Genomic DNA, 22,213 nt, shown 5'->3' with positions numbered 1-22,213 from the left:
GTGCTTGTCATTGGCCGTGCACCGCCACTCGCCGCAGTTAGGTCTAGGGTTGGGTTTCGCGGAGATAGGAGACGGAGGAGGTGCTCTTAGGTGTAGGGAATCATCTGGGGTAGTCAAAGAGGTGGGAGGGGAAGCCCCCACGCCGGCGTAGCCGCACCGCCGCCGCCCACCATGGCCGCACGGGTGAGCCAGAGGAAAGCGAGAGCGAGCAGAGGAAGGGAAGGGGAAAAGAGAAGAGACTGACCTATGGGATCATTCACAAAGGGTAAAATAGACTATTCACAACAAGTCCTCAGGTTTTTAGAGTTGGAGCACTACAACCAGCCAAACACGTACAACAACTTCATGTTTTTGTGAAGTTGGTGGAGTGGAGCTGCAAAATGATGGAGTTATGGAGTGGAGCTGTGTTTTTTGGAGTGGAGTATTGCCAAACACCCCCTTAGATCATTCATGAATAGCAAGCGGGTCTGGGAACCGATTGGTCAGTCTAAGTAGCACTAGCCTCAGTAGGAGGTCCTAGGTTCGAACCCCTTTGGAAACGGATTTCGGGAGGATTTTCCAGGATTTTTCCCGGACTGTTGCAGCCTTAACACGTGCTGGGAACTGGTGTCCAAGATTAATCTCTTCAAGGCAGGCATGTGAGTGTGAGTGTAGGATGTAAACCTTAGCTTGCACATAAGGATATGTGTAGGATGTAGACCTGCTTGCGTATAAGAGTGTGTGTGGAGTGCGTGAAGTGTGTCTATGTGTAAGTTCACGTACTACGACCTGTTACGAGACGACATGTAAAAAAAAATCATTCACGAATAAACCGGTCGCTGCAGCAATTTGATTGAAGGCCAAATATGGCGCGGAAGGCAACGACCACTTCCGACCTCACGTCTCCTCTTCTTCCCTCAGTCTCGCACAGATCCGAATTTCGCGTAGGCCTTTCTCCTCTCCGGCTCCTCCCCTCGTCTTGTCGATCCAAAGGAGGAACGAATTGAAGGATCACATACGAACCTTTGGGGGACAAATTCGATCTCGCTCGAGCTACCCACACCTGCGTCGATCGTTTGAATTGAAGCATCCAAGATGAACGATGCCGACGTCGGGAAGCAGGTCCAGCAGATGGTCCGGTTCATCCTGCAGGAGGCCGACGAGAAAGCCAGCGAGATCACGGTTGCCGCGGAGGAGGTCCGGATCCGAACTGCTGACTCTCTGTCGTCTTCACCTTATCCCGAGATAGATCTCAAATCTCGTACTCCATCCTTTTCCATTCGTTTTCGTGTTCCTTTTTTATGATCAAATGATCGTTTGGACGTGCGTCGTCTGCATGCAGGAGTTCAACATCGAGAAGCTGCAGCTGGTGGAGTCCGAGAAGCGGAGGGTGAGGCAGGAGTACGAGCGCAAGGAGAAGCAGGTCGACGTCCGCAGGAAGATGTGAGTTGAGATCGATCTCGATCGATCTATTCATTTCGGCTTCTCATTTCATTGTCTTGATGCAACGAGAATCATCCCCTCCCTGATCGCGCTCATGGTAAATTCTGCTTTGGCGCGCGCATGCAGCGAGTACTCGACGGAGCTGAACGCGGCGCGCATCAAGCTACTGCAGGCGCAGGACGACGTGGTCACCGGCATGAAGGAGAGCGCCGGCGACGCGCTGCTCCGCGTCACCAAGGACGCCAACACCTACAAGAGGATCCTCAAGGGCCTCATCGTGCAGGTCAGTTGGTTTGTTGCTTAATTTGCTGCTACCCCGTCTGATTGGATCGTCGTCGGAGGTGCTTTCTACTTACGGGTTCGTTCGGCCGGCGGATCAGAGCCTGCTCCGCCTGAGGGAGCCGGCGCTGGTGCTGCGGTGCCGGGAGGCGGACCGGAGCCTGGTGGAGGCCGTGCTGGAGGTGGCCAAGAAGGAGTACGCCGAGAAGGCCAAGGTCAACCTCCCCAAGGTCATCATCGACGGCAAGGTCTACCTCCCGCCGCAGAGGAACAGCCGCGACGTGCACGCGCCGTCCTGGTACGCACCGGCCGCCCCTGCCTCCTGTCTATCGCTAAAGCTAGGCCTTCGTGCACGCAAATGGGCTTGACAAATTGCGTATTGTCTTTGCTTGTGATCGATGGCGAACAAACAGCTCCGGCGGCGTGGTGCTGGCGTCGCAGGACGGCAAGATCGTCTGCGAGAACACGCTGGACGCGAGGCTCAATGTCTCCTTCAGGCAAAAGCTTCCTGAGGTGCGTCGGCTAATCGACCATGATTGTTTCCTCCTGCATTGTATGCTGCGGCCTAGACTCATAATGTGCATGTCTGCTTTCACTTGCAGATCAGGAAGAAACTGTTCAGCAAGCAAGTATCCTAATAAGTTGTTTCTTTACTGATCGATTGTTTTCTAGAATAAATCAGAAGTGGTTCCTGATAACTTGGAACTCCGTTGTTTCTTTGTCAGCGACTGATCCTATAGGATACTTTCTTGTTTCTGGAGTACTGAGACGCAGTATGTGGCAGACAAAATTGTAATGTTTCAATGAGAGGTTGTCACCTTTTATCTGAAATTTTTTTGGTCGAGTTGTCAATGTCTGTATGACTGTATCACTAATGAAATCCGATCTGTATTGTGTATTGTTCTTCGTCATGCTACCTCTTTCTGTCTTCCGGGCCGCACGCCGCTTCGCAAATTTGGGCCCAGCTCAAAATGACCATTACAGGCCCAGGTAAATCGAAAAGCCCCGCCGGCTAATCCCAATGAAAAAGTTTGACGTGATGTTTCCAATCCAGCCACGTAAGCAGGAATGAAATGAAATGCTGTTTGATAGGATTAGAATCGTATTTAATTTCATGACTTATGGAGAGTTGATATTGCGTGTACAGTTGTTTTCATCTAGATGAAATTGATTCCTCTCTTTCCTTTAATTTCATGTCATGGCATAAAAAAATCAAAAAATCTACGTGTTATACTAATAGAATGACGGCCGTTGGGAGTAGCCTGACGGCCTCTGCCAGCTGCCACGACCTTATCCACCAACCACCCCGACGACTGGTCGCGAGCTCCCCCTCTCCCTCCCTCTCGTAACATTCAGTCATCCACTGCTCCTCAGTCCTCTCCGCCACCGACGCTCACGCGACATCCCCCGTCCCTCACCGGAGACGCGCGAGCGCCCCGCTCCCGGGAGCACTCGCTAAAGATGGCTCCCGCCTTCGCCGCCGCACCTTCCTCCTCCATGTGAGTATCTGCGCGACGAACCTCTGGCCCCCCAAACTCCTTGCTCTTGCTGGCGCTGATTTTTTTTTTTTTTTTTTTTTTTTTTTTTTTTTTTTTTTTGTGCAGATGCGGCGTTCGCATCCCAAAGGCGTGCCATTTCGAAGCGCAGAGTACGGTTCCCAAGCCTAGATTTCTGCGTAATCGGGTGGCAGGTACGATGCCCACTCCCCACGTTTCAGCGCATTATCAGAAGTGATGTAATGGATTAATGGCTGATAATGGTTATCTGAGACCCCTGTAGGCTACTGCGGTCTTCAGTTAGTTTATTTTCTGTATACACGAGAGCAGTGCTAAGCTAATAGTTAACCTAAATACGTGGGTGCCACCACCTACCAGGCTAATCTGGCAGTTTGCCTAATGGGATTTGTAATGACTGTTTGAAATCTTTGGAGCGTCAAGGATAGTCAAACTGATGTAGTGGTTGCCCTTTTTGTTTCACCACCATTTCCTGTTCATATTTGGAAGTCTGCATTTAGTCTGTCAGTGCCCTTGCCACCAGCATTAGCTCTTAGGTAAAGCTCTGGTGTCTGTTAATTCTTATCTAAACTTCAACTTGAGCTGTAACCAACAATTCAACATAAAACTTTCTAAGTGATAAAGTCTGTGTAGATTCTTAAGCTTGATGGCAAATGAAGCATTTAGCAAACCTCTAGTTGCTCTTAGGCTGATTTATGTTCATTTTGTGTTTTGCGACTTTTTGTGGACTGTTCATGGAGCACAGTTTATTTGCTAAATAAATAGCTAAACTCTAACCATGCCATCATTGTAGCTAAAACACGGTCTGGTGCAACTTGGTCCTTGAAGGCTGGCCTGTGGGATTCTCTCAGATCCGGGTAAAGTAAATTGTCTGCAATTGCTAACACTTCATTTATACAATTCCATTAGGTTTAGAGATATCATATAGACATATACTTCAACATGCATCTTATGATGTAAATAAAATGTCCCATCTTAACGGAAAATGTTAAGAAGGTTAGTTCCCATGATATGCTGGACAAAATAAGAGAAAGAAAAGTTGAACAGGTAGGAATTTACTCCTTACTAATTGGCATTCTGACTTCTGAGAGCTATATAGATATCTAGTGGGACCGAATCATGCCCAATGAAAAGTTTATTCCGGAGATTTTGGGTCATATAGAAACGCAGCAATTTGATGAAATGATTCCTTTTCTCCATGAGCATGAAACTATCTAGCTCTTTACTTATTTTCCTTTTCTCGGTAATAAACAAGAAAATCTCCCAGTCTTGTGGTAAGCATAGAACTTGAACTCACCTATTTCTTAGGGGTATATGTATATTTCTTACATTCATAGTCTTGCATTTGCGTCTTCAAATTTCAATCTTATGGATGCAGATTGCAATGCATTTGTGTTGCAGATTCTTGAAAAATAATAACAGTACAGAGACAGTAGAGCCACCACCAGCACCACTTGAAGTCGAAGAACCTTTACCTGAAGAATTAGTACTCCTGGAAAGAACACTACCTGATGGTAGCACAGAACAGATTCTATTTTCTTCAGCTGGAGATGTTGATGTATATGATCTTCAAGCCTTATGCGATAAGGTTTTCACCAAACCTGATATTTCTCAGTGTTTGGTTATAGTCAATGAAATTAACGCTTCTCCCTTGACAAATGCATTTGTTTTGAGTATTGAACCCCTTAACAAACGTGTTTGTTTTATCTATTGATCTAACAGGTAGGATGGCCACGCAGACCTCTATCAAAAATAGCAGCATCCTTAAGAAACAGCTACTTGGTTGCTACTTTACATTCGATAATTAAGTCTTCAGAAACAGGTACCTGCCTCATTGTTTTACTATCTCAGGCTCTTCCGTGATCCTATGCATTAGTTGAAGCATGTGTCCTAATCTGAAGGTTATTTGCAGAAATTCATTTTACTAGATGATGAACATCTTAGTGTACTTGTAGAAGTTATTTGACAGAGGGAGGAGAGAAGAAACAGCTCATTGGGATGGCACGTGCAACCTCAGACCATGCCTTCAATGCTACAATTTGGGATGTTCTTGTTGATCCTTCATATCAGGTGAACTGATGAGCTTTGCAGTTTTGCATTTTGAGAATCCTAGCGCACCATTTCTGCTAGCTATATGGAATAAGGATTATTTTAAAAAGTGCCCTGACTTCGACTATTTCAGGGTCAAGGTCTTGGTAAAGCACTTATGGAGAAAGTAATCCGTACTTTGCTCCAGAGAGACATCAACAACATTACATTGTTTGCAGATAATAAAGGTGCAAATTTCAAAATCTTCTACATCATCTTTTGTAAAGTAAAACAAATTTGCAGGCTGTCTAAGAAGAATTGCTGGCAAGAATTATATTGTCCTATTTCCTATGTGCCTTTGGCTTTTTCTCTACTTTGAATCATTTGTTTAGGTGCTGCTAAATCTGTAAATATGTTTATCCTCTCAAATCTGAATAATGCAAGGGCCATGGAAAATCTGAAATCTGAATAATACAACTAGAGTAACGGTTTATTTGTCCTGGTCTTTCGCTCTTGTTGGCTGCAGTTGTAGATTTCTACAAGAACTTGGGATTCGAAGTTGATCCTCAAGGCATCAAGGGCATGTTCTGGTACCCCAGATTTTAGTGCTAGCAGCCAGATAGATCGTTCCTGAGGTATCCCCCAATCCGAAAGGGTAATGCCATGTCAAAGTGAGAGGTCAGGGCTCCACGCCCGGATCATGGATCGCCCTTCACATTTCATCCTGGTGAGAAACCACAATTTTCTCCAATGCTGAAGTGATTGGTCGGTCGGCTCAGCTCGGCTCACCCCTGTAACCATAATCGGAGCAAAACACGCTATTTGCAATACCCGGGTTTCATACATGCACTCTGGGCTCTGTCCATCTGTATGTAGCATTTCCTACATACAGATGTCCATGTAGACGACATCAGTCTGTACTGTACTGTATTTGGGAAAGAAATTGCTCTCCATCAACGTCTCTGTAACTTGACTAACTGAGTCGCCGTTTACTTGAACCACCTAGAAGTGTACATTGGATACAAACAGGAGCTTCAGATCGGTCTCCAAGCTCAGCTGCCTGATGGTAGCTGTGACTGAGGCAAGCGGTTGCTGTTGGTGCCATTTGCCTTGAGATTAGGACCTTCAGATATTTTGAGCAACGGAGCGAGGTAATGAGCTCAGTTCGTTGGTCACCCGTTGTGCTGGTCTTCCATGCTTTCTCGTGGATGCGCAAAGATCGCCATTGAATGATTGTGTCGTCGTCAGTTGCATCAGTATCAGTGTGTCACTTTCACCGTGTGTCGTCGACGATAAGCTGCTGGTTGTGGTCAGCGCGTGCGCTCTTGACCACATCTCAGGCGGCTCAGTAGAGTCGTAGGGGTTGTTTGGATCCTAGAGTTAAAAGTTTAGTCTGTGTTACATCGAATATTCAGAGACTAATTAGAAGGATTAAATATGAGTTAATTCTAAAATTAATTACACAGATGGAGGCTAAACGGCGAGATGAATCTATTAAGCCTAGTTAATCCATCATTAGCAAATGGTTACTGTAGCAGCACATTGTCAAATCATGAACTAATTAGGCTTAATAGATTCGTCTCGCCGTTTAGCCTCCATCTGTGTAATAGGTTTTGTAAATAGTGGATGTTTAATACTCTTAATTAGTATATAAACATTCTATGTGACGTGGATTAAAATTTAGCTCGGGATTCAAACACCCTCGTAGTTATCCATCCGTACATGTGCAGTGCTATACTGTTATGTGCTATGCTTTGAAGATATAGTCTACTTACTATTTAGCCTCGTGCGCTGCTATCCGCTAAAAAAACGATTGCAGTGTCACAGAATCCAGATTCCTTTTTTGTATAACACTCCGTGGGATAAAATTACTTCGTATGGACATGGCACCACAAATTTCCATAGAATATTACGTATAAATCTTACTGTACTTATCTATGAGGCTGTGAAAAACGTTTTTTAAAGACAACATTTTTGAAAGCCACTAGTAGTGAAAGTTTTTTGCCATACCTTGTCCAAAACAGACGTATTTATGATCAGAGGGAGCAGCGGAGAGCCGGAGAGTTATGTTTAGTTCTTCGTAGCTAAGGAAATGGTTGGTTGTACGTTCCAATCGAAGGCGATGGCATAGCGTGTGACTCACATGATTGATGTGCCACATCTACGGGCAAGGATCGTAGCGACCACCGTTTGATAACCCTCCTCCACTGATTAGCTTGCAGGTGTGGCACAGCCCTGCTTCAAGAAACGAGGAACCAAGTCTCCTGGTGCTTTCCGTTCCACGCCCAAGTCTTTGAGCTTGTTTCTTTGCTGCTGAATCCTAGCAGAGGCGACAACGACGCAGCTGAAAGAGGTTACGCTAGGCCAAGAGCCCAAGACCATCCAGAAGAGGGCGCCCAGACGACCATCGGACTCGGATCTGTACATGTGACCGAGGATTCACCACACAACAGTAGGACCCTATCGTGTCTGAGCAGGACTGTGAGGCTCCTGCTCACCATCAAACCCTTTTCACACGTTCGTTTTCTCTGTATACTTTCTTTTTCTCTGTACTGCGCCCGTGCCTCCGTCCATGCGGTAGCGCACTGTGCAGTCACAGCCACGTCAGGGCATCGTCATAACAGTGCCGCTCCTGGAACCCTAGCTGCTACCAGCTACCAGCGCGCAAGCTTTTTCATTTGCCACCACCGTCGTCGTCGTCAAACACCGCATCAAGATTGTTAACCCCCACTTGCTTCTTGCTTTTGACAGTGTCGACATCGATGGTGGACGGATTAGATTCACTAAGCACCGGCATAAAATATCCTGTTAGATTAAACTAAAGCTACTTGTAGTGTAGGCATGCCTTCTTCTGTGCCTGCATTGACGCTTACGGCAGTGATCGATCAGCTCTGTCATTTGGATATTGATTAGATGCTTGCTATCTTAGCGGCCAGCCAAGACGTAACTATCAAGCCAATAGCGAAGGGACAAGCGGAAAAACTAAAAGGAGCGCGGAAACGGGCGGGGTTTTCCAGCTTTCAGGTTTTGGTGGTGCTCGCCGTCGTTAATTCCAAGCTTAGTCACGCATGCTGCTGGGGCCTGGTTGAGCATCAATTCGGCATTTAATTTTTGACTTTGGTGTTGAAATTTTAGTCCGGTTAATCCTACGCATGTCACAATTTGAAACACGGCTGAAAAGCAAAAAGGTGAAAAGAAGAAGAAGAAGAAGCTAAGTGTCCCTTGAGCATCGCTTGCCTTAGTCGCTAGTGCTGTGAATTTACTAGTGTCCGTGGTGATCGGTATGCTCCACCTCCACTAGCTACCAAGTTGTGGTCGCGCTTGACTTGCGATGCCTCCCGCGTGCATTCCCATCTCTGCCGAGAGTGCCGACACACCTGCTCGACAGCAAACCGCAGGTAGCCGTCAGACGGCGACAAAAGTTCTCGGAGGCGCCTGAATTCCTGGCGTGGCGTGCATGCCCCTGATGTCTCCCTGCCTGTGCTTCCAAGGCAGATCAGCGCCGACGCCATGCCGGCGCGGGGTAGCCGTGAGAACGACGAACCGAGCGGAGACCTGGAAGCAACTTGGTAAAATTGTTCAATAGGAGAGCAACAGCAGGCAGGACAAATATGCAAACATTCTGGTCCCATGAACAGTTTATTGCATCGTCCAGCTGCGTTCCACAGTGTTCGGTGAGCATAACCGTTATTGTAATCGTGTGGGGGGCTATCCTACCTGATGGACGAATTGTGTTGTTTTCCGCAAAATTCTATCTATTTTCGCTAAAGAGGTTCATTCAGGAGTATATTATTCCTATTCATCGATACACTCTTTTGTTGCCACTGCCCACTGTAATCCAAACTTAGATACTCCATCCATCCTAAATTGTACGTTATTTTAGCATTTCTAAATTGCTTTCTTATGTATTAAGATTAGATTTAACACCAAAACTAGTCTACAACTCTACATGTTGTAGTGGAAAAAAAGAAAATCCACGCTGGTGATACCCAAAAAGGTTTCCAACGAGGAAACCCCCACCACTTCTCCGCGATCTACCACCCTATAAAACGCGCGTCGCGACGGCGGGGGGCATCAGACTTCAGCAGCGGACTCAAGCAGTCAAGCAGTGGCAGCGCCGGCGCAGGTCACCCAACCCCGTGAGAAGCTCGTAGCAGCGGGACTCGCTCCGCTCGCGTGGGCGGGCGCTGAAGTAAGCAAAGCGGATAGGATCGAGACGGAAGCCGGCCGGAGGAGCAACGCCGCGTTCTCACGCACTCCCAGACTCCTCCGCTTCGCCCTGAACCTCAACCGCCTTCCATTTTCCTACTTATTGGCTTCCTGGAAAGAATCAAAGAAGAGCCTTTCTGGCTAAACTTCGAGGTGAGTTCTTGCTAAAATCTGCTCATTTGATTACTGTCTGCTGGTGTCGTTTACGGATGTTTTGCGAATCTTTTTCTTCTTCTTGTTTTTTTTCTCAAGCGATTATTATGTTCTGGGAATCTTGTTGTTGGCTCAGCGTCCATTTCTTCAAAAATCTGTACTAAAAAAGATTCTTTTCTCCCTAGTTCTCTTTTAGAATCGACCCGGAAAATTTTGTGCCTCCATCAGTACTTATACATCAAGCGCAAGTATCTGTACTGTTGCATCTGCTAGTTTAGTTGGCATGTCGTGATCTCAAAAGTAGGAAGGTGTTCTCATCAGTGTAGTTGAATTAATTGTCAGTGAAGCTGAGCAACATATGCTCGCTCGGAAAAGGGTTTGATATATCCGAGCCATACTTGCTCCCCATTTATTTATTTGAGCAGAGGACAGTTGGTGCAGGCAGGTTGTTAGGACTTGGTAGGTGCACTACTGCCTGCGACTAGTATCATATCTGCACGTCTGATCTTTATTTCACCTTCCATTTAAAAATTCATGCAAGGATACATAATATTTTCCCCGATCGTGCAAATCCACATCATGGAGAATGATGGTGGTGCTAGTCATTAGATTACTCTTACAATGGATTTAATTGGGCAGTGGCCTTTTTCTTGGATAGGAATTGGAGTTTGGAAATTGTGATGTTGGATGATATGACAAGTTGTTGGTGATTTTCTCGGAGGGATGGCCAAGTTTGGAGGTGTATTCTCTGCGGTTATCCTGGTTGTGCTGCTCCCCTGCTTGGATGTTGCATTGGGGCAGAGCACTGACACTTCAGAGGGTAATTTCTCGCTGCCATATGTTAGTTTGTGCGAATTTGAACTTGCTGCAAACGAATGATTTCTTCCTGTAATGCAGTCAATGCGCTCAGGGCTATCAAGGGAAGATTAGTTGATCCTATGAATAACCTTAAGAATTGGAATAGGGGAGATCCGTGCAGATCAAATTGGACTGGGGTCTTCTGCCACAAAGTGAATGATGATACATATCTTCATGTAACAGAATTGTATGATCAGTACCTCTGTCTTATCTATTCATAGTTTTTGAACTTTCATTCTTCTTCCTGGTAGTCTCTGCGTATGATATTCTGTAGTGAACTCTCAGTCGAAGAAAAATCAGTATACATTCTTTGTCTCGAAAGTACCTTTTACAGTTAAATGCTGGCTTTATGAGTAGTTCACACTATTATGGTTGAAATGCTAACATGAAACCTCAGTTTAGTTATTCCTGCCGGCCTAAGTTTACAACTCCTAGCCATTGCTCAGGTATCTTTTCGAAGGTTTTTTTGTTTGTTTGTTTGACTTGTCATTTTTTAAAATTTGTTTATATTTTTATATCATCACAATATTGGATATGGTTAATCTAGTAGCTCATTAAATCATTACTGTAAGGATCAAGTTATTCCTGAAGCATTGTTTTTACTTCATGCAGACAGTTGTTTAACAGGAATCTCTCAGGAAGTTTGGCACCAGAGGTCAGTCTTTTATCTCGGCTGAAAACATTGTAAGTATTACTCTGAAGTCTGAAGTTCAAACTCGTTCGTCTTCTCGAGTTCTCCTGCATTTCGTAAATTTTAAGCTGCGCTAGTGTCACTTACTATCTTTTCAATAAGAGCCTAAGTTCATAATGCCTCGCTATTGAGTTTTCTGTCACAAGTTTGATTGCTTATTCTTGATTCCTTCTTTTCTTTTTAGAGAAATTTTATTGTTGATTCTCATGCTATTCAACTAACTACTGTTGTCCCTGAAGGGATTTTATGTGGAACAACTTAACTGGTAGCATCCCGAAGGAGATAGGCAATGTTACTACACTTAAACTTATGTAAGTTCTTTTTGCTATTATTTTTCTTGCCTTTCATTGAGTTGTTCAGCATGTAGTAACAATCTATGCACATAAAAGAACATTAGTTAGAACAGTACCATTTCTTATCTGTAAACATTACAGCAGTATCTGAATGTACATGTATTAAAAGAAGTTAATTTTGTTATTTGTAATACCTTTTGCAGACTTTTGAATGGCAATCAGCTCTCAGGTATTTTGCCAGATGAGATCGGCAACCTTCAAAACTTAAACAGATTACAGGTTGACCAAAACCAATTATTTGGCCCCATACCTAAATCATTCGCCAATCTAAGAAGTGTGAAACATCTGTAAGAATTGTTATTTCCATTGTGTCTCTGCTTTTCCATTCCATTTGAACTTATTTCTAACCTCAATCATCCGGTGCATTTTAGTCATATGAACAATAATTCATTAAGCGGGAGCATCCCATCCGAACTGTCCAGATTGCCTCTACTTCTTCACCTGTATGTAGAACTCTAATTCTTTTCCAATTTTTCTTCTTATGCAAATTATAGAATGAAATATTAAATTAATCTCCGTTCTTTTACTGTAACAAAAACATTGCAGGCTTGTTGACAACAACAATCTATCTGGACCTCTTCCTCCAGAATTTGCAAAGGCGCCTGCTTTAAAAATATTGTGTGTAACTTAATTTTCTTGTGACGGATTTATATTCACCTCACTTTAGTGGTCAGAGGAAAATTGCTTCCGATCAAGGAAACATGTACCTGTTTCTGACTTCATATATTTTGGTTTCTAGTCAGGCTGATAATAATAACTTCAGTGGAAGCTCCATCCCTACTACATATAGCAACATATCCACACTACTAAAGCTGTAAGAATGTCCTTTTCTGTTATTCTTGTGATTTTCCTGCCTTTCTCCCTTATTATTTGAAGTCTGAAGATGAAACCTGTAATGATAACTTAGCTTTAGTCTTTACTCAGAAGGTAATTACAAGCATCCGTTGTGCAAAATCCAGATTATATAATGCCTAAGCTTATACAAAATCAATAAAGGCTGAGGATAATATTTCTTGTTTTACCAGGAGTCTTAGGAACTGCAGCTTGCAAGGAGCTATTCCTGATCTGAGTAGCATACCTCAACTTGGCTATCTGTGAGGACACTGGACTAGCTTATGGGCATCTCAGTATTACTTCTCCAATTAATGTAGTTTAGCATTATGACTAATGATTGTTACTATGAACGTGGCTCTTTGGGACAGTTTAAAATAGAAATTTAAGATTAGAGCAATTTTATCCTTTACAGTAGGCACCCAATTTTTCAGTTCATGCAGTTCAGGATAACTGCATATATTATCTTAATAACTCTCACGTTATTTTTCAGGGATATTAGCTGGAACCAGCTGACAGGATCTATACCGACTAATAAGCTTGCTTCAAACATCACTACAATGTATGTAGTTATGATAATGCTTCTCTATTTTCGTTAATCATTGATCTAATTTCTAGTTATATGGCAGTGATTTGTCTCACAACATGCTCGATGGAACTATCCCAAAGAACTTCTCAGGGCTTCCCGATCTTCAGATATTGTAAGTGTAGCTTGCTAAATAGTGCTCCAAACAGCTTCGCACTGAATATGGATTTGATTTTGTCGTTTGTGGTACAGTTTATTTTAAATTCAAATTTTCTTGATTTGACGTACATCTTATTTACTGACATGGTTATAATCACTTAATTGGATTCAAATCTGTACTGATTTTATCGAGATCAATACAATCTCAGTTTGTATTAGTTACTTCCCAAAAAAGATGGATTTGAAAATAAAAGCAAATATGTAAAAGTTCTCAGGCTATTTTGTAATCTCTAATGTTTTGTTCTTCAAAGATCACATGAGATTTTTATTTTGCAGATCACTTGAAGATAATAATCTAAATGGTTCTGTTCCCTCGATAATCTGGAATGACATCAATCTTGCTGGGAATAGAAGCCTTGTTCTGTATGAACCTTCTTTTTTGCAGCAGTATTTGCTTTCAAATCTAACAATATATGCGATAAACATTTGTTTAATAATGCAGAGACTTCCAAAACAATTCTCTCAACACAATTCCGGCAACATTTGACCCTCCCCCAAATGTCACTGTCATGTATGTTCCCATATATATATATATATATGCTATGCATTTTAAATTTGGAATAATTCCTCACATGCCCATAGTCTGAGTGCATACTTAACTGAGATTATACAAATTTGGTAGACTTTTTCTCGATAATGTATCCAATATTAATTGTTAAATTTTGCATTTGGTGGTTAATGTTGTATCACCTGTCAAGAGCTGTACAGATCTCTTTTCCTTTGACACCCAGTGTTTCTATGGGTGCAACAGTCTGAGACTGTTGTTTGAGAGCAGTTTCCTTCACATCCTACACTTGAATCATCATGCAAGTGTGAAAATCAGAACTAGAACTCAAGATTGCACTTTTCTCAGGGGCAAAGGAAATGTTTCAATTACCTTTATGACTAACTTCTCATGCAATAGATAATGATCACCACTATTTTTGTTTTCGGCAGGCTTTATGGAAACCCTGTGTGTAGGAATACTAATGGAGCTCTGGTAACCAACCTGTGCAAACCCATGTCAGTAAACCAGCAAACATCGAAAAAGGAACAAGGCTCTACCTTTAGTTGTCAACCTTGCCCTACAGATAAAAATTACGAGTACAATCCGTCATCGCCTATTCCTTGCTTTTGTGCGGTGCCACTTGGAGTTGGACTTCGTCTGAAAAGTCCAGGAATTACAGACTTTCATCCCCATGAAGAAGCCTTTGGTATCAACTTAACCTCTTTGCTGCAACTGTTTCTCTATCAGCTAAACATTGAGCACTACATATGGGAAGTTGGTCCAAGGCTAAATATGCATATGAAGTTATTTCCAAGTAATTCAAGTTTATTCAATATATCTGAGATTGTGCGACTCAGACATGTACTTGCTGGCTGGGAAATTACTCTTTCAGATGTATTTGGTCCATATGAGCTTCTCAACTTCACACTGGGTTCCTATGCAGATGGTATGCGTCCGCTTTGAATATATTATTTTTATTATTCAAAACTATGTTCTGCTATCAGCTTATTTTTAGTTTTCCTGCGAGAAAAAAAAGGACTTCAGTGAATTTCTATATATTATTTCGTGAACTATTTTGGCTTATTATAACTTTTTGTAGCATTTATGTTAGCTTGCTTAGCAGCATATAGTGTAATGATTGCATGCAACAAAATAGCATATATTACTTCCTCAAAATAAAGTTTGTCCACTTGCTATGTGCATGCTGTTTTCGATATAGAAAATTGAGACAATAAGTTATGGTGTTTTCTTTTTTGGGAACATAGATTGACTAGCAATTAACTTTGTCCTCGACTTGTGCTTCATTGAATTTTTGTCGGCTCGCTGAGCCCAATTAACCATATATTAGTGCTTAGAATCTTTTATTTGTCGCAATTTTGCAGAATTTCCAAATGCAGCTTCAACAGGTTTAAGCAAGGCTGCACTGGGCAGTATATTGGCAGGCTCAATAGCTGGCGCTATTGCACTTTCCGTGGTAGCTACCACCCTCATGCTGAGAAGGCGTTCAAGACATAGAACAGTCTCGAAGCGTTCAAGTAAGTAATTTATATTTCGTTGTATGTTCAAGAGAGAGCACCTGAAGATATATAATATCATGCTATTTGCAGTGTCGAGGTTTTCTGTCAAAATTGATGGCGTTAGATGCTTCGCATTTGAAGAAATGGCTATAGCCACAAATAATTTTGATATATCGGCCCAAGTTGGCCAAGGAGGTTATGGAAAAGTCTACAAAGGTATTCTAGCTGATGGAGCAATTGTAGCAATCAAACGAGCACATGAAGATTCTCTTCAAGGCTCAAAGGAGTTCTGCACAGAAATAGAGTTATTGTCAAGATTGCATCATCGCAATTTGGTTTCATTGGTTGGCTATTGTGATGAAGAAGATGAGCAGGTGAAACTTTTTTATTGTAATTATATATGTAGCAAAATATATTTTGTCAGTATTGCTGAACTGCTCATTCAAATCGTGTTTTGTAGATGCTGGTTTATGAATTCATGTCAAATGGTACTTTACGTGATCATCTTTCTGGTGAGTAATTGGCGAGTTCACTGTCAAATTTTGAACATTTTCTCTTTTCTATGCTAATCAGTATTCTTAATCTGCACTAACCACCTCTTCTGGTTTTACACCATTTGCCAACCACAGCCAAGTCCAAAAGACCTTTAAGTTTCGGTTTGAGGCTGAAAATTGCATTGGGTGCCTCAAAGGGAATTCTGTATCTACATACTGAAGCAGATCCACCTATATTCCACCGTGATGTGAAGGCCAGCAACATTCTGTTGGACTCGAAATTCGTCGCAAAGGTAGCTGATTTTGGTCTCTCAAGGCTTGCTCCAGTGCCAGATGTCGAAGGGACATTACCAGCTCATGTCTCCACTGTTGTTAAGGGCACCCCAGTAAGTCTCATACTGTCAGTCACATTGACAATGTCAAAATTGCCATGCTTTCTTTTATGGTAGTATACCATTACCATTTTGGCAGGGCTATCTTGATCCGGAATATTTCCTAACTCACAAATTGACGGACAAGAGCGATGTCTATAGCCTTGGCGTTGTTTTTCTTGAAATGTTGACCGGGATGAAGCCAATTGAGCATGGTAAAAACATAGTGAGAGAGGTACACAATCTTCAACTCTGGATTCACACCATCTTTAAATGGCAGTCCAATTCTTGCAACAAAAAATGACAGCCTTCCATTGAAAATCCATAACCTATAGTATTACCAGGAATCTTGTCTTGTGCTTCCTTTAGTAAAAAAACCAAGCACATATGTAATTAAGACCTTCATTTTGCCGTTGTAGGTAAACTCTGCTTGCCAATCAGGCAATATTTCTGGAATAATCGACGGCCGGATGGGCTTGTGCCCTCCAGAATGTGTCAGCAGGTTCCTATCTCTAGCAACCAAGTGCTGCCAGGATGAAACTGATGACAGGCCTTCCATGTGGGAGATTGTGAGAGAACTTGAGCTCATCTTGAGGATGATGCCTAAAGAGGACCTGGTTCTGCTGGAAACCTCGGAGACAGACTCGACCGATGTTAGTAAGTCATTGTCGGCTTCAGCGTCTGGGACCCTCTTCATCTCGTCGCAGGTCTCTGGGAGTCTTGATGCGAGCAGCGGCATGATTTCTGGAAGGGTGACTCCTCGGTAGTCATGGTGTTTTCATGGTGTAATTTTGTGAATATGCAACAAATTTGTTTTGTACTCCAAAACGGAGGGCCTAACATTATAGGCTTAGCACTCCCAGGTCCTTTGTATGACACACACGGGATGTCAGGAACGTTATTGACGTAGCCTTTTTAGCTTTCAGATATGGTTCTGTAAATGAATAGAGCTGAGAATATTGACATGTTGTCTTGGGCGTTCAGAAGTAACAATGTTTCGCTGCATATACGATGTCATTAGCGATTATTCCCTTTGCTAATGACTCTTATTCATATGCACAGAAGCATTGTTTAAACCAACATCACACTACGTGACACACTAGCTTAGTAGCGCACATAGGGGATTCTGAGAATACAAGTGCTCTGAGTGCCAAACTACCTATTTACATGGAATCAAGGGCTACCTACGTTGATAGGTGTACTTGTTGCAGCGATATATGGGTAATCGGTTGCCCACAATTTCTGAAAGAACAGGTCAACAAAAACTGGGCAAAATAGATGACCTGACAGGAGACGCTTTGCTAGCATGACAACATTCGTTCACCAGGAGTGCCTAATATTTCAAGCTGATGCAAACTAACAGGCAAACTACCGCCGTCCACGGAGTTTTCTTCTTTTGGCACCTTTTGGAGGCTCGGCAGCAGGTGAATCTTCCTCAGCAGGCTCTTCCTTAGTACCCCCACTGGCATTCTTGTCATCAGACTCATCCTCTTCTACATCATCATCATCTATAGCTTTTATTATATAAATCTGCAATAGATAAAAGAATTGCATGTGAAGTTCAATCAAGAAGACCCAACAAAATGCAACTAAATATAGAATAGAACAAATGGTTAGACCTGCAATTTTTTTTTGTAGAGTTGTTGAAGGATATTCATAGAGCAACCGCAAAAAAGAAGGGATATTTATAGAGCCTCATAGTCATTCATAAATACCAATCTAACAGGCACAACAGCGCAAGAATATAGCTAAGCTAATTCCTTGCCATGATTGCTTGATACATTAGGGGGCGCTTCTGCAAACATGTTTTCTTCCAGACTATTCATGTCAGATCCTTTGGATTCTGTTTCCATTCTTATGGCAAATGTGTAATTAGGAGAAGGTTAAAAACGTTTGCAAGGTTAAACTGCCATAATAAGGCAGTCTATCTGGTCCAGATTAGTGTGCAATGTTGAACTAAATTTAAAGCACGATATACCTTAAATCTGTCATGCTCAGCCAATTCGAAGACCAAGGAATCTCCATCCTCCAAGTTGTGGTGCATTGCAAAGCCCCTCCATCCACCACTTAGACCTGTTCGTTTCCCAATATAGATAGCATCAAATTCAACACCATCTTCATCCTCCAACACCATCCTAAACTCTGTGGGAGGCAGATTCTGTTTGCAGAAGCTTGTAGGAAGACCCTAAGGTGCACATAATATATCCTTGATTAGTAGTTGATACTATATTTTGTGCCAAAACTAGTCAAAGAAATTCTAATGCACAACATCTTAGAGCTTACAAGCCAAAAGCAGCTGGACACATGTGATCGAACCATGGTCTTAACAAATGATGGGTTATTAGGGTCCAGACCATCTTGAAGTTTCTCAGCTCTTCTGAAAGCACGCTGTTGCTGTTCATAAGAAGAAACTCTTCCAGTGTATTCTCTTCCCTGCTCAGAGTTCTTACCACCACTGCGCCTGTTCAACAAAATAAAGTAGCCGATTAGTTGGGTCCAGGCACAGTACCATCTAATTTACATAGACAAGGTAAACAAAGGCATTACCTTTTGCGACGAAGAAAAGTATCTAGTTCGCCATACTGGTGGAACAAAAAAGAACATGTCAGTATCAACAATAGTCACACTACACAGCTTGAACTAATTACATACAACATCACAGCCTTATGGAATCATAGATCAGTCCATTACCAACAAGAACATGAGATCATAATTTCATCCCACCAAAATATAGAATAATCCATAGTGGACTAACACATTCTTGGAAGGATTAGTTCCTCAAACTAGATACCCCATAAAACATGGCTCTGGCCTGTTTGGATTTCATAGTTTTGAGAAACCGTTTTATCAAGAAACTTTAGTTTTAGAAACCAGAGACATGCAAAATCATGGTTTAGAAAAAAAGGTCTGATGTAAAGTTTCTAAACCTCCAAGACTACAACCCTGTGTGGGTGATACAGTGGCTGAAAACCACGGATTGAAGTTAGAACAGATAACTACTACGGTTTATGACGACTACAGAAGTTTCAGATAGACTACTGCCATGGTTTTCAAAACTACAAAATCTGTTACTACCTCGGTTCTTAAATATATGATACCATTGAATTTTTTTCACTTGTTTGACTATTCGTCTTTTCTACAGATATTTATGCAAATAGATAAATCTACAAGTTAAATCTAAAATACTTTACTGAGAGACGTAGTTTGACCATGGTAATTTGTTCGAACTACAAAAAGGAATTTCCATCCAAACAGGGCCCGGATGCAACCAGAAAAGGTCGCACTCAAACCATGAGGTTTCTGAGCCACACAATTAAAATCAAGTATATGGCATATTCAAGAATCGCAGGAATAAAATTCAATAGGGATCTTCAAACAGGGAACACTGACAGTTACCGTTTTCACGAAAACTGCATACTTTGATCAGTACGGCATACAACAGGCCAACGAAGAACTCACATCATCTTTGTAGGAAACCGTGGCCTTCGCCCTCGAGGAACGCCGCACCTCGGTGGCGTCGAACTTCTTCCTCGCCTTGGGGCTCACGCGCACGCCGCCCTGCAAAACAGAATCACAACGAGTCAACCCAGCGTCGCCACACTATCCCGAAACACGCGCGCGCGAGCGACAAGCGGTGTACGTGTGGGCAGCACCTTGCTCTGTTTCTGCAGCCTCGCCGCCTGGAGCAGGCTCTTCGACATCTCCGATATGCCCAAATCCTGCGGAGAGGAATCAGGCGCGACGGTTAGAAACACAAGCAGATCGACCAAGGAACCCGCAGAAATCGGTGGGGAAGAAGAGAAGAAATGAATGGTCCAAAGGAAGAAAAGGTAGGTTTTTAAATAAAGATGAATAAAGAGAAGAAAAGAGTGGATCCGTGGATTGATCCGTAATCCGTCTCGAGAAGGAAGGGAGACGAGCGTGCTCACCTCGAGGTGCTTGAGGTTCTCGAGGACCCGCTTCCTGCGCTGCTCCTCGTAGGCCGCGCCGGAGGCGGCGCTGCTCGCCTTCGTCGCCATGTCCCCGCCGGCCGCCACTCTCTCTCCCAGTCCCCCCTGGTCTCGGTCTCTCTCTCTGTAGGCGAGGCAGGGGAGCGAGAAAGCGAATGGGGATGGGGCTTTTCGAGTTCTTTTCTAGAGAGAGAAATGCAGGGTGAGGCCAGTTGCCTTGTGGCCGTGGGCATTGAAATTTCGAATTCGAACGAGCCGAGAGAGATTCCTCGTGGCGAATCCTACGATCCGGACGCTAGCGTCCAACGGTTAAGCAACGGAAAAATTACAGACGCAACATGCATTCCATATTACATGTAACATTTAAATTTACGGATGAAAAATTACAGCCGCAACATGCATTCCATATTACATGCAACATTTAAACCCACGAACGAATCATTAGGTGGACTTGAACATCGCATGTCACCGATAGACACGGGGAGTAGGCAAGAGCAACTCTAGTTCAGGGGAAAGGCAGTGCCGGTGGTACGTTACATGCAACATTTAAGCCCACGAGTCAATGGGTGAACTTGAACATTGCATGAGCGAGAGGTGAAGAAAAAGTAAACACTAGAAAATAGAAAGGGATGAAACATCTCATACCAAACCATGCAACATCAAAAACATCTTAAAGAAACATCTCGATTTTACTATTGTAACATCACGGAAAAATTATGTGCTGTGAGCATTCCATTTTATTTTTAGTAACATGGAAAATCATCTATTGCAATACCCGGTATAACTTGTGGAACATCAACCAAATAGCATGGTAGTATCTGAAAATATCTGACACAAAATTGAAATTTCGAGCTAAAACTGATGCAACAGTAAAAAAAAAGGTGACTTTCAACATCCGAATTCACTTGCCACAACAATAAAAAGAAGCTAATGCAACATCCGCAATCACATACTACACCGTTGAAAAAAAGTAATCCCAACATCAAAACTCAATTGATGCAACATTGGAATCATCTATTGCAACATCTAGAAAATCACATACTGCAACATCCAGAAAAATACAGATTATTGCAACACAGAGAAACAATTAACGTAACAACATAAAACAGCTACTACAGCATCGCTGATGATGCCATCCGCTGAAGGTGCCATGAGGGGCTCCGCCACGAGAAAATGAGGAGACCATGTAGAGGTGAGAAGCTTGCAGACCCCAATCATGGATGGGTTTTTATCTACTACTCCCACCATGGAGGAGAGAAGCTCACCTTCCATAGTGGAGTTCGGCACTGGGGTGGACCTCGTCGAAGGAATCGAACTCACACGCGGCACCGACGGACTCCACATAGTGCTCATCGAGTCCACCAACCTCCCCTTCGATCCTAGCTCTACTGCCGCCACCATCGAGGGAGATCTCTGCCATTCTGCTCGACCCCCCTCATGACCCGGTCATGCTCCTCTACTCCTCGAGGACCATGGGGCCTAGCAAGGGTATCATCGCCACACAATGGAGGTCCTAGAGCCTCATCTGTTAGAGAGAGATGAATGAGTGGTGCAGGATAGAAGTGTGAGAGATGAATGGATGGCCACGGGAAAAGCACTCGAGCGGATAATGACGTGGGATATTATTTCCCTGGAAGGAGCAGTAGGCAGTGGACATCTCATGGATGAGATGCAGCCACGTAGCATCTGATATTTAATTGGTGCGTCAGATGTCTTACTCCTAGTATTACCGTTTCGAATTCGAATGAGCCGAGAGAGATTCCTCATGGAGAATCCTATGAGTCGTAGGGCGCCGCCACCGACGGACACGTGGCCGTCCAACGTGTTGGGTCCTGCGTGGCTGACGCACAAGGCCCAGTGCGTGGGCACGTGGACCCTGCCAGGTAGCCGTTGACTCTTGCTACAAACACGTTTTTCCCCTTCTGCTATAAAGATCACGTGTTGTGTAAAGAATGTTCTTAGTAAGGCCAGGGCAACCATAGGCATATACTTTGTTCAAAAAAACACGGGTATATAAAGTACTAGTCTCCTCGTTCTGTAAGTAAGGGCTTTAATGGAGCTCTACGGCTCCGGCTCTATTTGGTATTTAGGGCACCCGCAACATGTCCCCACAAGCTATCTACAGCATAGCCACATCAGCATTTTTAAATAAACAAAGGTGAAGAGAGAGAAACCACCACTACATGTAGCGAGAGTTGCTGTGTTTTTTTGGAAGATTGATGAGGTTCAACAAGTCACGGAGGTTGCTGTGTTTGATTTAATGTTGTCAGAAGATTTTGGAATGTACATAACAAAATTGATCCTTTTCCTG

At 43.2% G+C, this 22,213-nt stretch overlaps 4 protein-coding genes across 6 annotated transcripts; 3 read left to right on the top strand and 1 right to left on the bottom strand.

The window, feature by feature from the left end:
- Nucleotides 1-455: 455 nt before the first annotated feature.
- LOC117850779 (V-type proton ATPase subunit E) lies at nt 456-2,441 on the top strand. The gene is made up of 7 exons (XM_072292369.1): nt 456-1,176; nt 1,322-1,422; nt 1,549-1,705; nt 1,803-1,999; nt 2,115-2,254; nt 2,304-2,326; nt 2,427-2,441. The coding sequence occupies exons 1-7, from the start codon at nt 1,075-1,077 to the stop codon at nt 2,439-2,441; spliced, it is 735 nt and encodes a 244-aa protein (XP_072148470.1). The 5' UTR covers nt 456-1,074.
- Nucleotides 2,442-2,980: 539 nt separating this feature from the next.
- On the top strand, nt 2,981-6,200 carry LOC117850339 (serotonin N-acetyltransferase 1, chloroplastic). The gene is made up of 8 exons (XM_034732167.2): nt 2,981-3,200; nt 3,306-3,391; nt 4,009-4,072; nt 4,617-4,803; nt 4,938-5,037; nt 5,185-5,285; nt 5,398-5,491; nt 5,770-6,200. Exons 1-8 carry the CDS (start codon nt 3,163-3,165, stop codon nt 5,847-5,849), a joined length of 750 nt encoding a protein of 249 aa, XP_034588058.1. The 5' UTR covers nt 2,981-3,162; the 3' UTR covers nt 5,850-6,200.
- Nucleotides 6,201-9,305: 3,105 nt separating this feature from the next.
- LOC117848582 (probable LRR receptor-like serine/threonine-protein kinase At1g06840) lies at nt 9,306-16,957 on the top strand. 3 transcript variants are annotated; one of them, XM_034730038.2, is made up of 21 exons: nt 9,306-9,605; nt 10,264-10,425; nt 10,503-10,650; nt 11,076-11,147; nt 11,394-11,465; nt 11,651-11,794; nt 11,879-11,950; nt 12,054-12,125; nt 12,247-12,321; nt 12,533-12,601; nt 12,832-12,900; nt 12,968-13,039; nt 13,360-13,446; nt 13,526-13,594; nt 14,020-14,516; nt 14,953-15,105; nt 15,178-15,461; nt 15,548-15,599; nt 15,717-15,967; nt 16,053-16,187; nt 16,372-16,957. In XM_034730038.2, the coding sequence occupies exons 2-21, from the start codon at nt 10,329-10,331 to the stop codon at nt 16,717-16,719; spliced, it is 2,838 nt and encodes a 945-aa protein (XP_034585929.1). In that variant the 5' UTR covers nt 9,306-9,605; nt 10,264-10,328; the 3' UTR covers nt 16,720-16,957. The 3 variants fall into 3 exon arrangements, with proteins under 3 accessions (XP_034585929.1, XP_034585930.1, XP_034585931.1); XM_034730039.2 differs by having other exon boundaries at nt 10,245-10,425; XM_034730040.2 differs by lacking the exon at nt 12,533-12,601.
- Nucleotides 16,958-17,056: 99 nt separating this feature from the next.
- On the bottom strand, nt 17,057-21,414 carry LOC117848583 (B3 domain-containing protein Os05g0481400). Its single transcript, XM_072292733.1, has 8 exons — nt 21,168-21,414; nt 19,882-20,085; nt 19,606-19,671; nt 19,412-19,510; nt 18,500-18,534; nt 18,236-18,413; nt 17,931-18,137; nt 17,057-17,482 (listed from the first exon to the last, which is right to left on the bottom strand). Exons 2-8 carry the CDS (start codon nt 19,969-19,971, stop codon nt 17,321-17,323), a joined length of 837 nt encoding a protein of 278 aa, XP_072148834.1. The 5' UTR covers nt 19,972-20,085; nt 21,168-21,414; the 3' UTR covers nt 17,057-17,320.
- Between the last annotated feature and the right edge of the window lie 799 nt (nt 21,415-22,213).

Source organism: Setaria viridis, chromosome 3 (assembly GCF_005286985.2).
Source record: "Setaria viridis chromosome 3, Setaria_viridis_v4.0, whole genome shotgun sequence".
Classification (NCBI taxonomy): domain Eukaryota; kingdom Viridiplantae; phylum Streptophyta; class Magnoliopsida; order Poales; family Poaceae; genus Setaria; species Setaria viridis.
Note: the sequence above shows the minus strand (reverse complement) of the source record. Positions and strands in the feature narration are given on the sequence as shown.

Coding starts and splice junctions, on each gene's coding strand:
- LOC117850779 (XM_072292369.1), top strand. CDS start 1,075: ATGAACGATGCCGACGTCGGGAAGCAGGTCCAGCAGATGGTCCGGTTC. Junction 1,423..1,548: donor GTCGACGTCCGCAGGAAGAT/GTGAGTTGAGAT, acceptor GCGCGCATGCAG/CGAGTACTCGACGGAGCTGA. Junction 2,255..2,303: donor TGATTGTTTCCTCCTGCATT/GTATGCTGCGGC, acceptor TTTCACTTGCAG/ATCAGGAAGAAACTGTTCAG.
- LOC117850339 (XM_034732167.2), top strand. CDS start 3,163: ATGGCTCCCGCCTTCGCCGCCGCACCTTCCTCCTCCAT. Junction 3,392..4,008: donor TCTGCGTAATCGGGTGGCAG/GTACGATGCCCA, acceptor CCATCATTGTAG/CTAAAACACGGTCTGGTGCA. Junction 4,073..4,616: donor TGGGATTCTCTCAGATCCGG/GTAAAGTAAATT, acceptor TTTGTGTTGCAG/ATTCTTGAAAAATAATAACA.
- LOC117848582 (XM_034730038.2), top strand. CDS start 10,329: ATGGCCAAGTTTGGAGGTGTATTCTCTGCGGTTATCCTGGTTGTGCTG. Junction 11,951..12,053: donor TTGCCTCTACTTCTTCACCT/GTATGTAGAACT, acceptor AAAACATTGCAG/GCTTGTTGACAACAACAATC. Junction 15,462..15,547: donor GTGATGAAGAAGATGAGCAG/GTGAAACTTTTT, acceptor CGTGTTTTGTAG/ATGCTGGTTTATGAATTCAT.
- LOC117848583 (XM_072292733.1), bottom strand. CDS start 19,971: ATGGCGACGAAGGCGAGCAGCGCCGCCTCCGGCGCGGCCTACGAGGAG. Junction 19,672..19,881: donor AGAACCTCAAGCACCTCGAG/GTGAGCACGCTC, acceptor TCCTCTCCGCAG/GATTTGGGCATATCGGAGAT. Junction 17,483..17,930: donor CTGAGCATGACAGATTTAAG/GTATATCGTGCT, acceptor TATCTATTGCAG/ATTTATATAATAAAAGCTAT.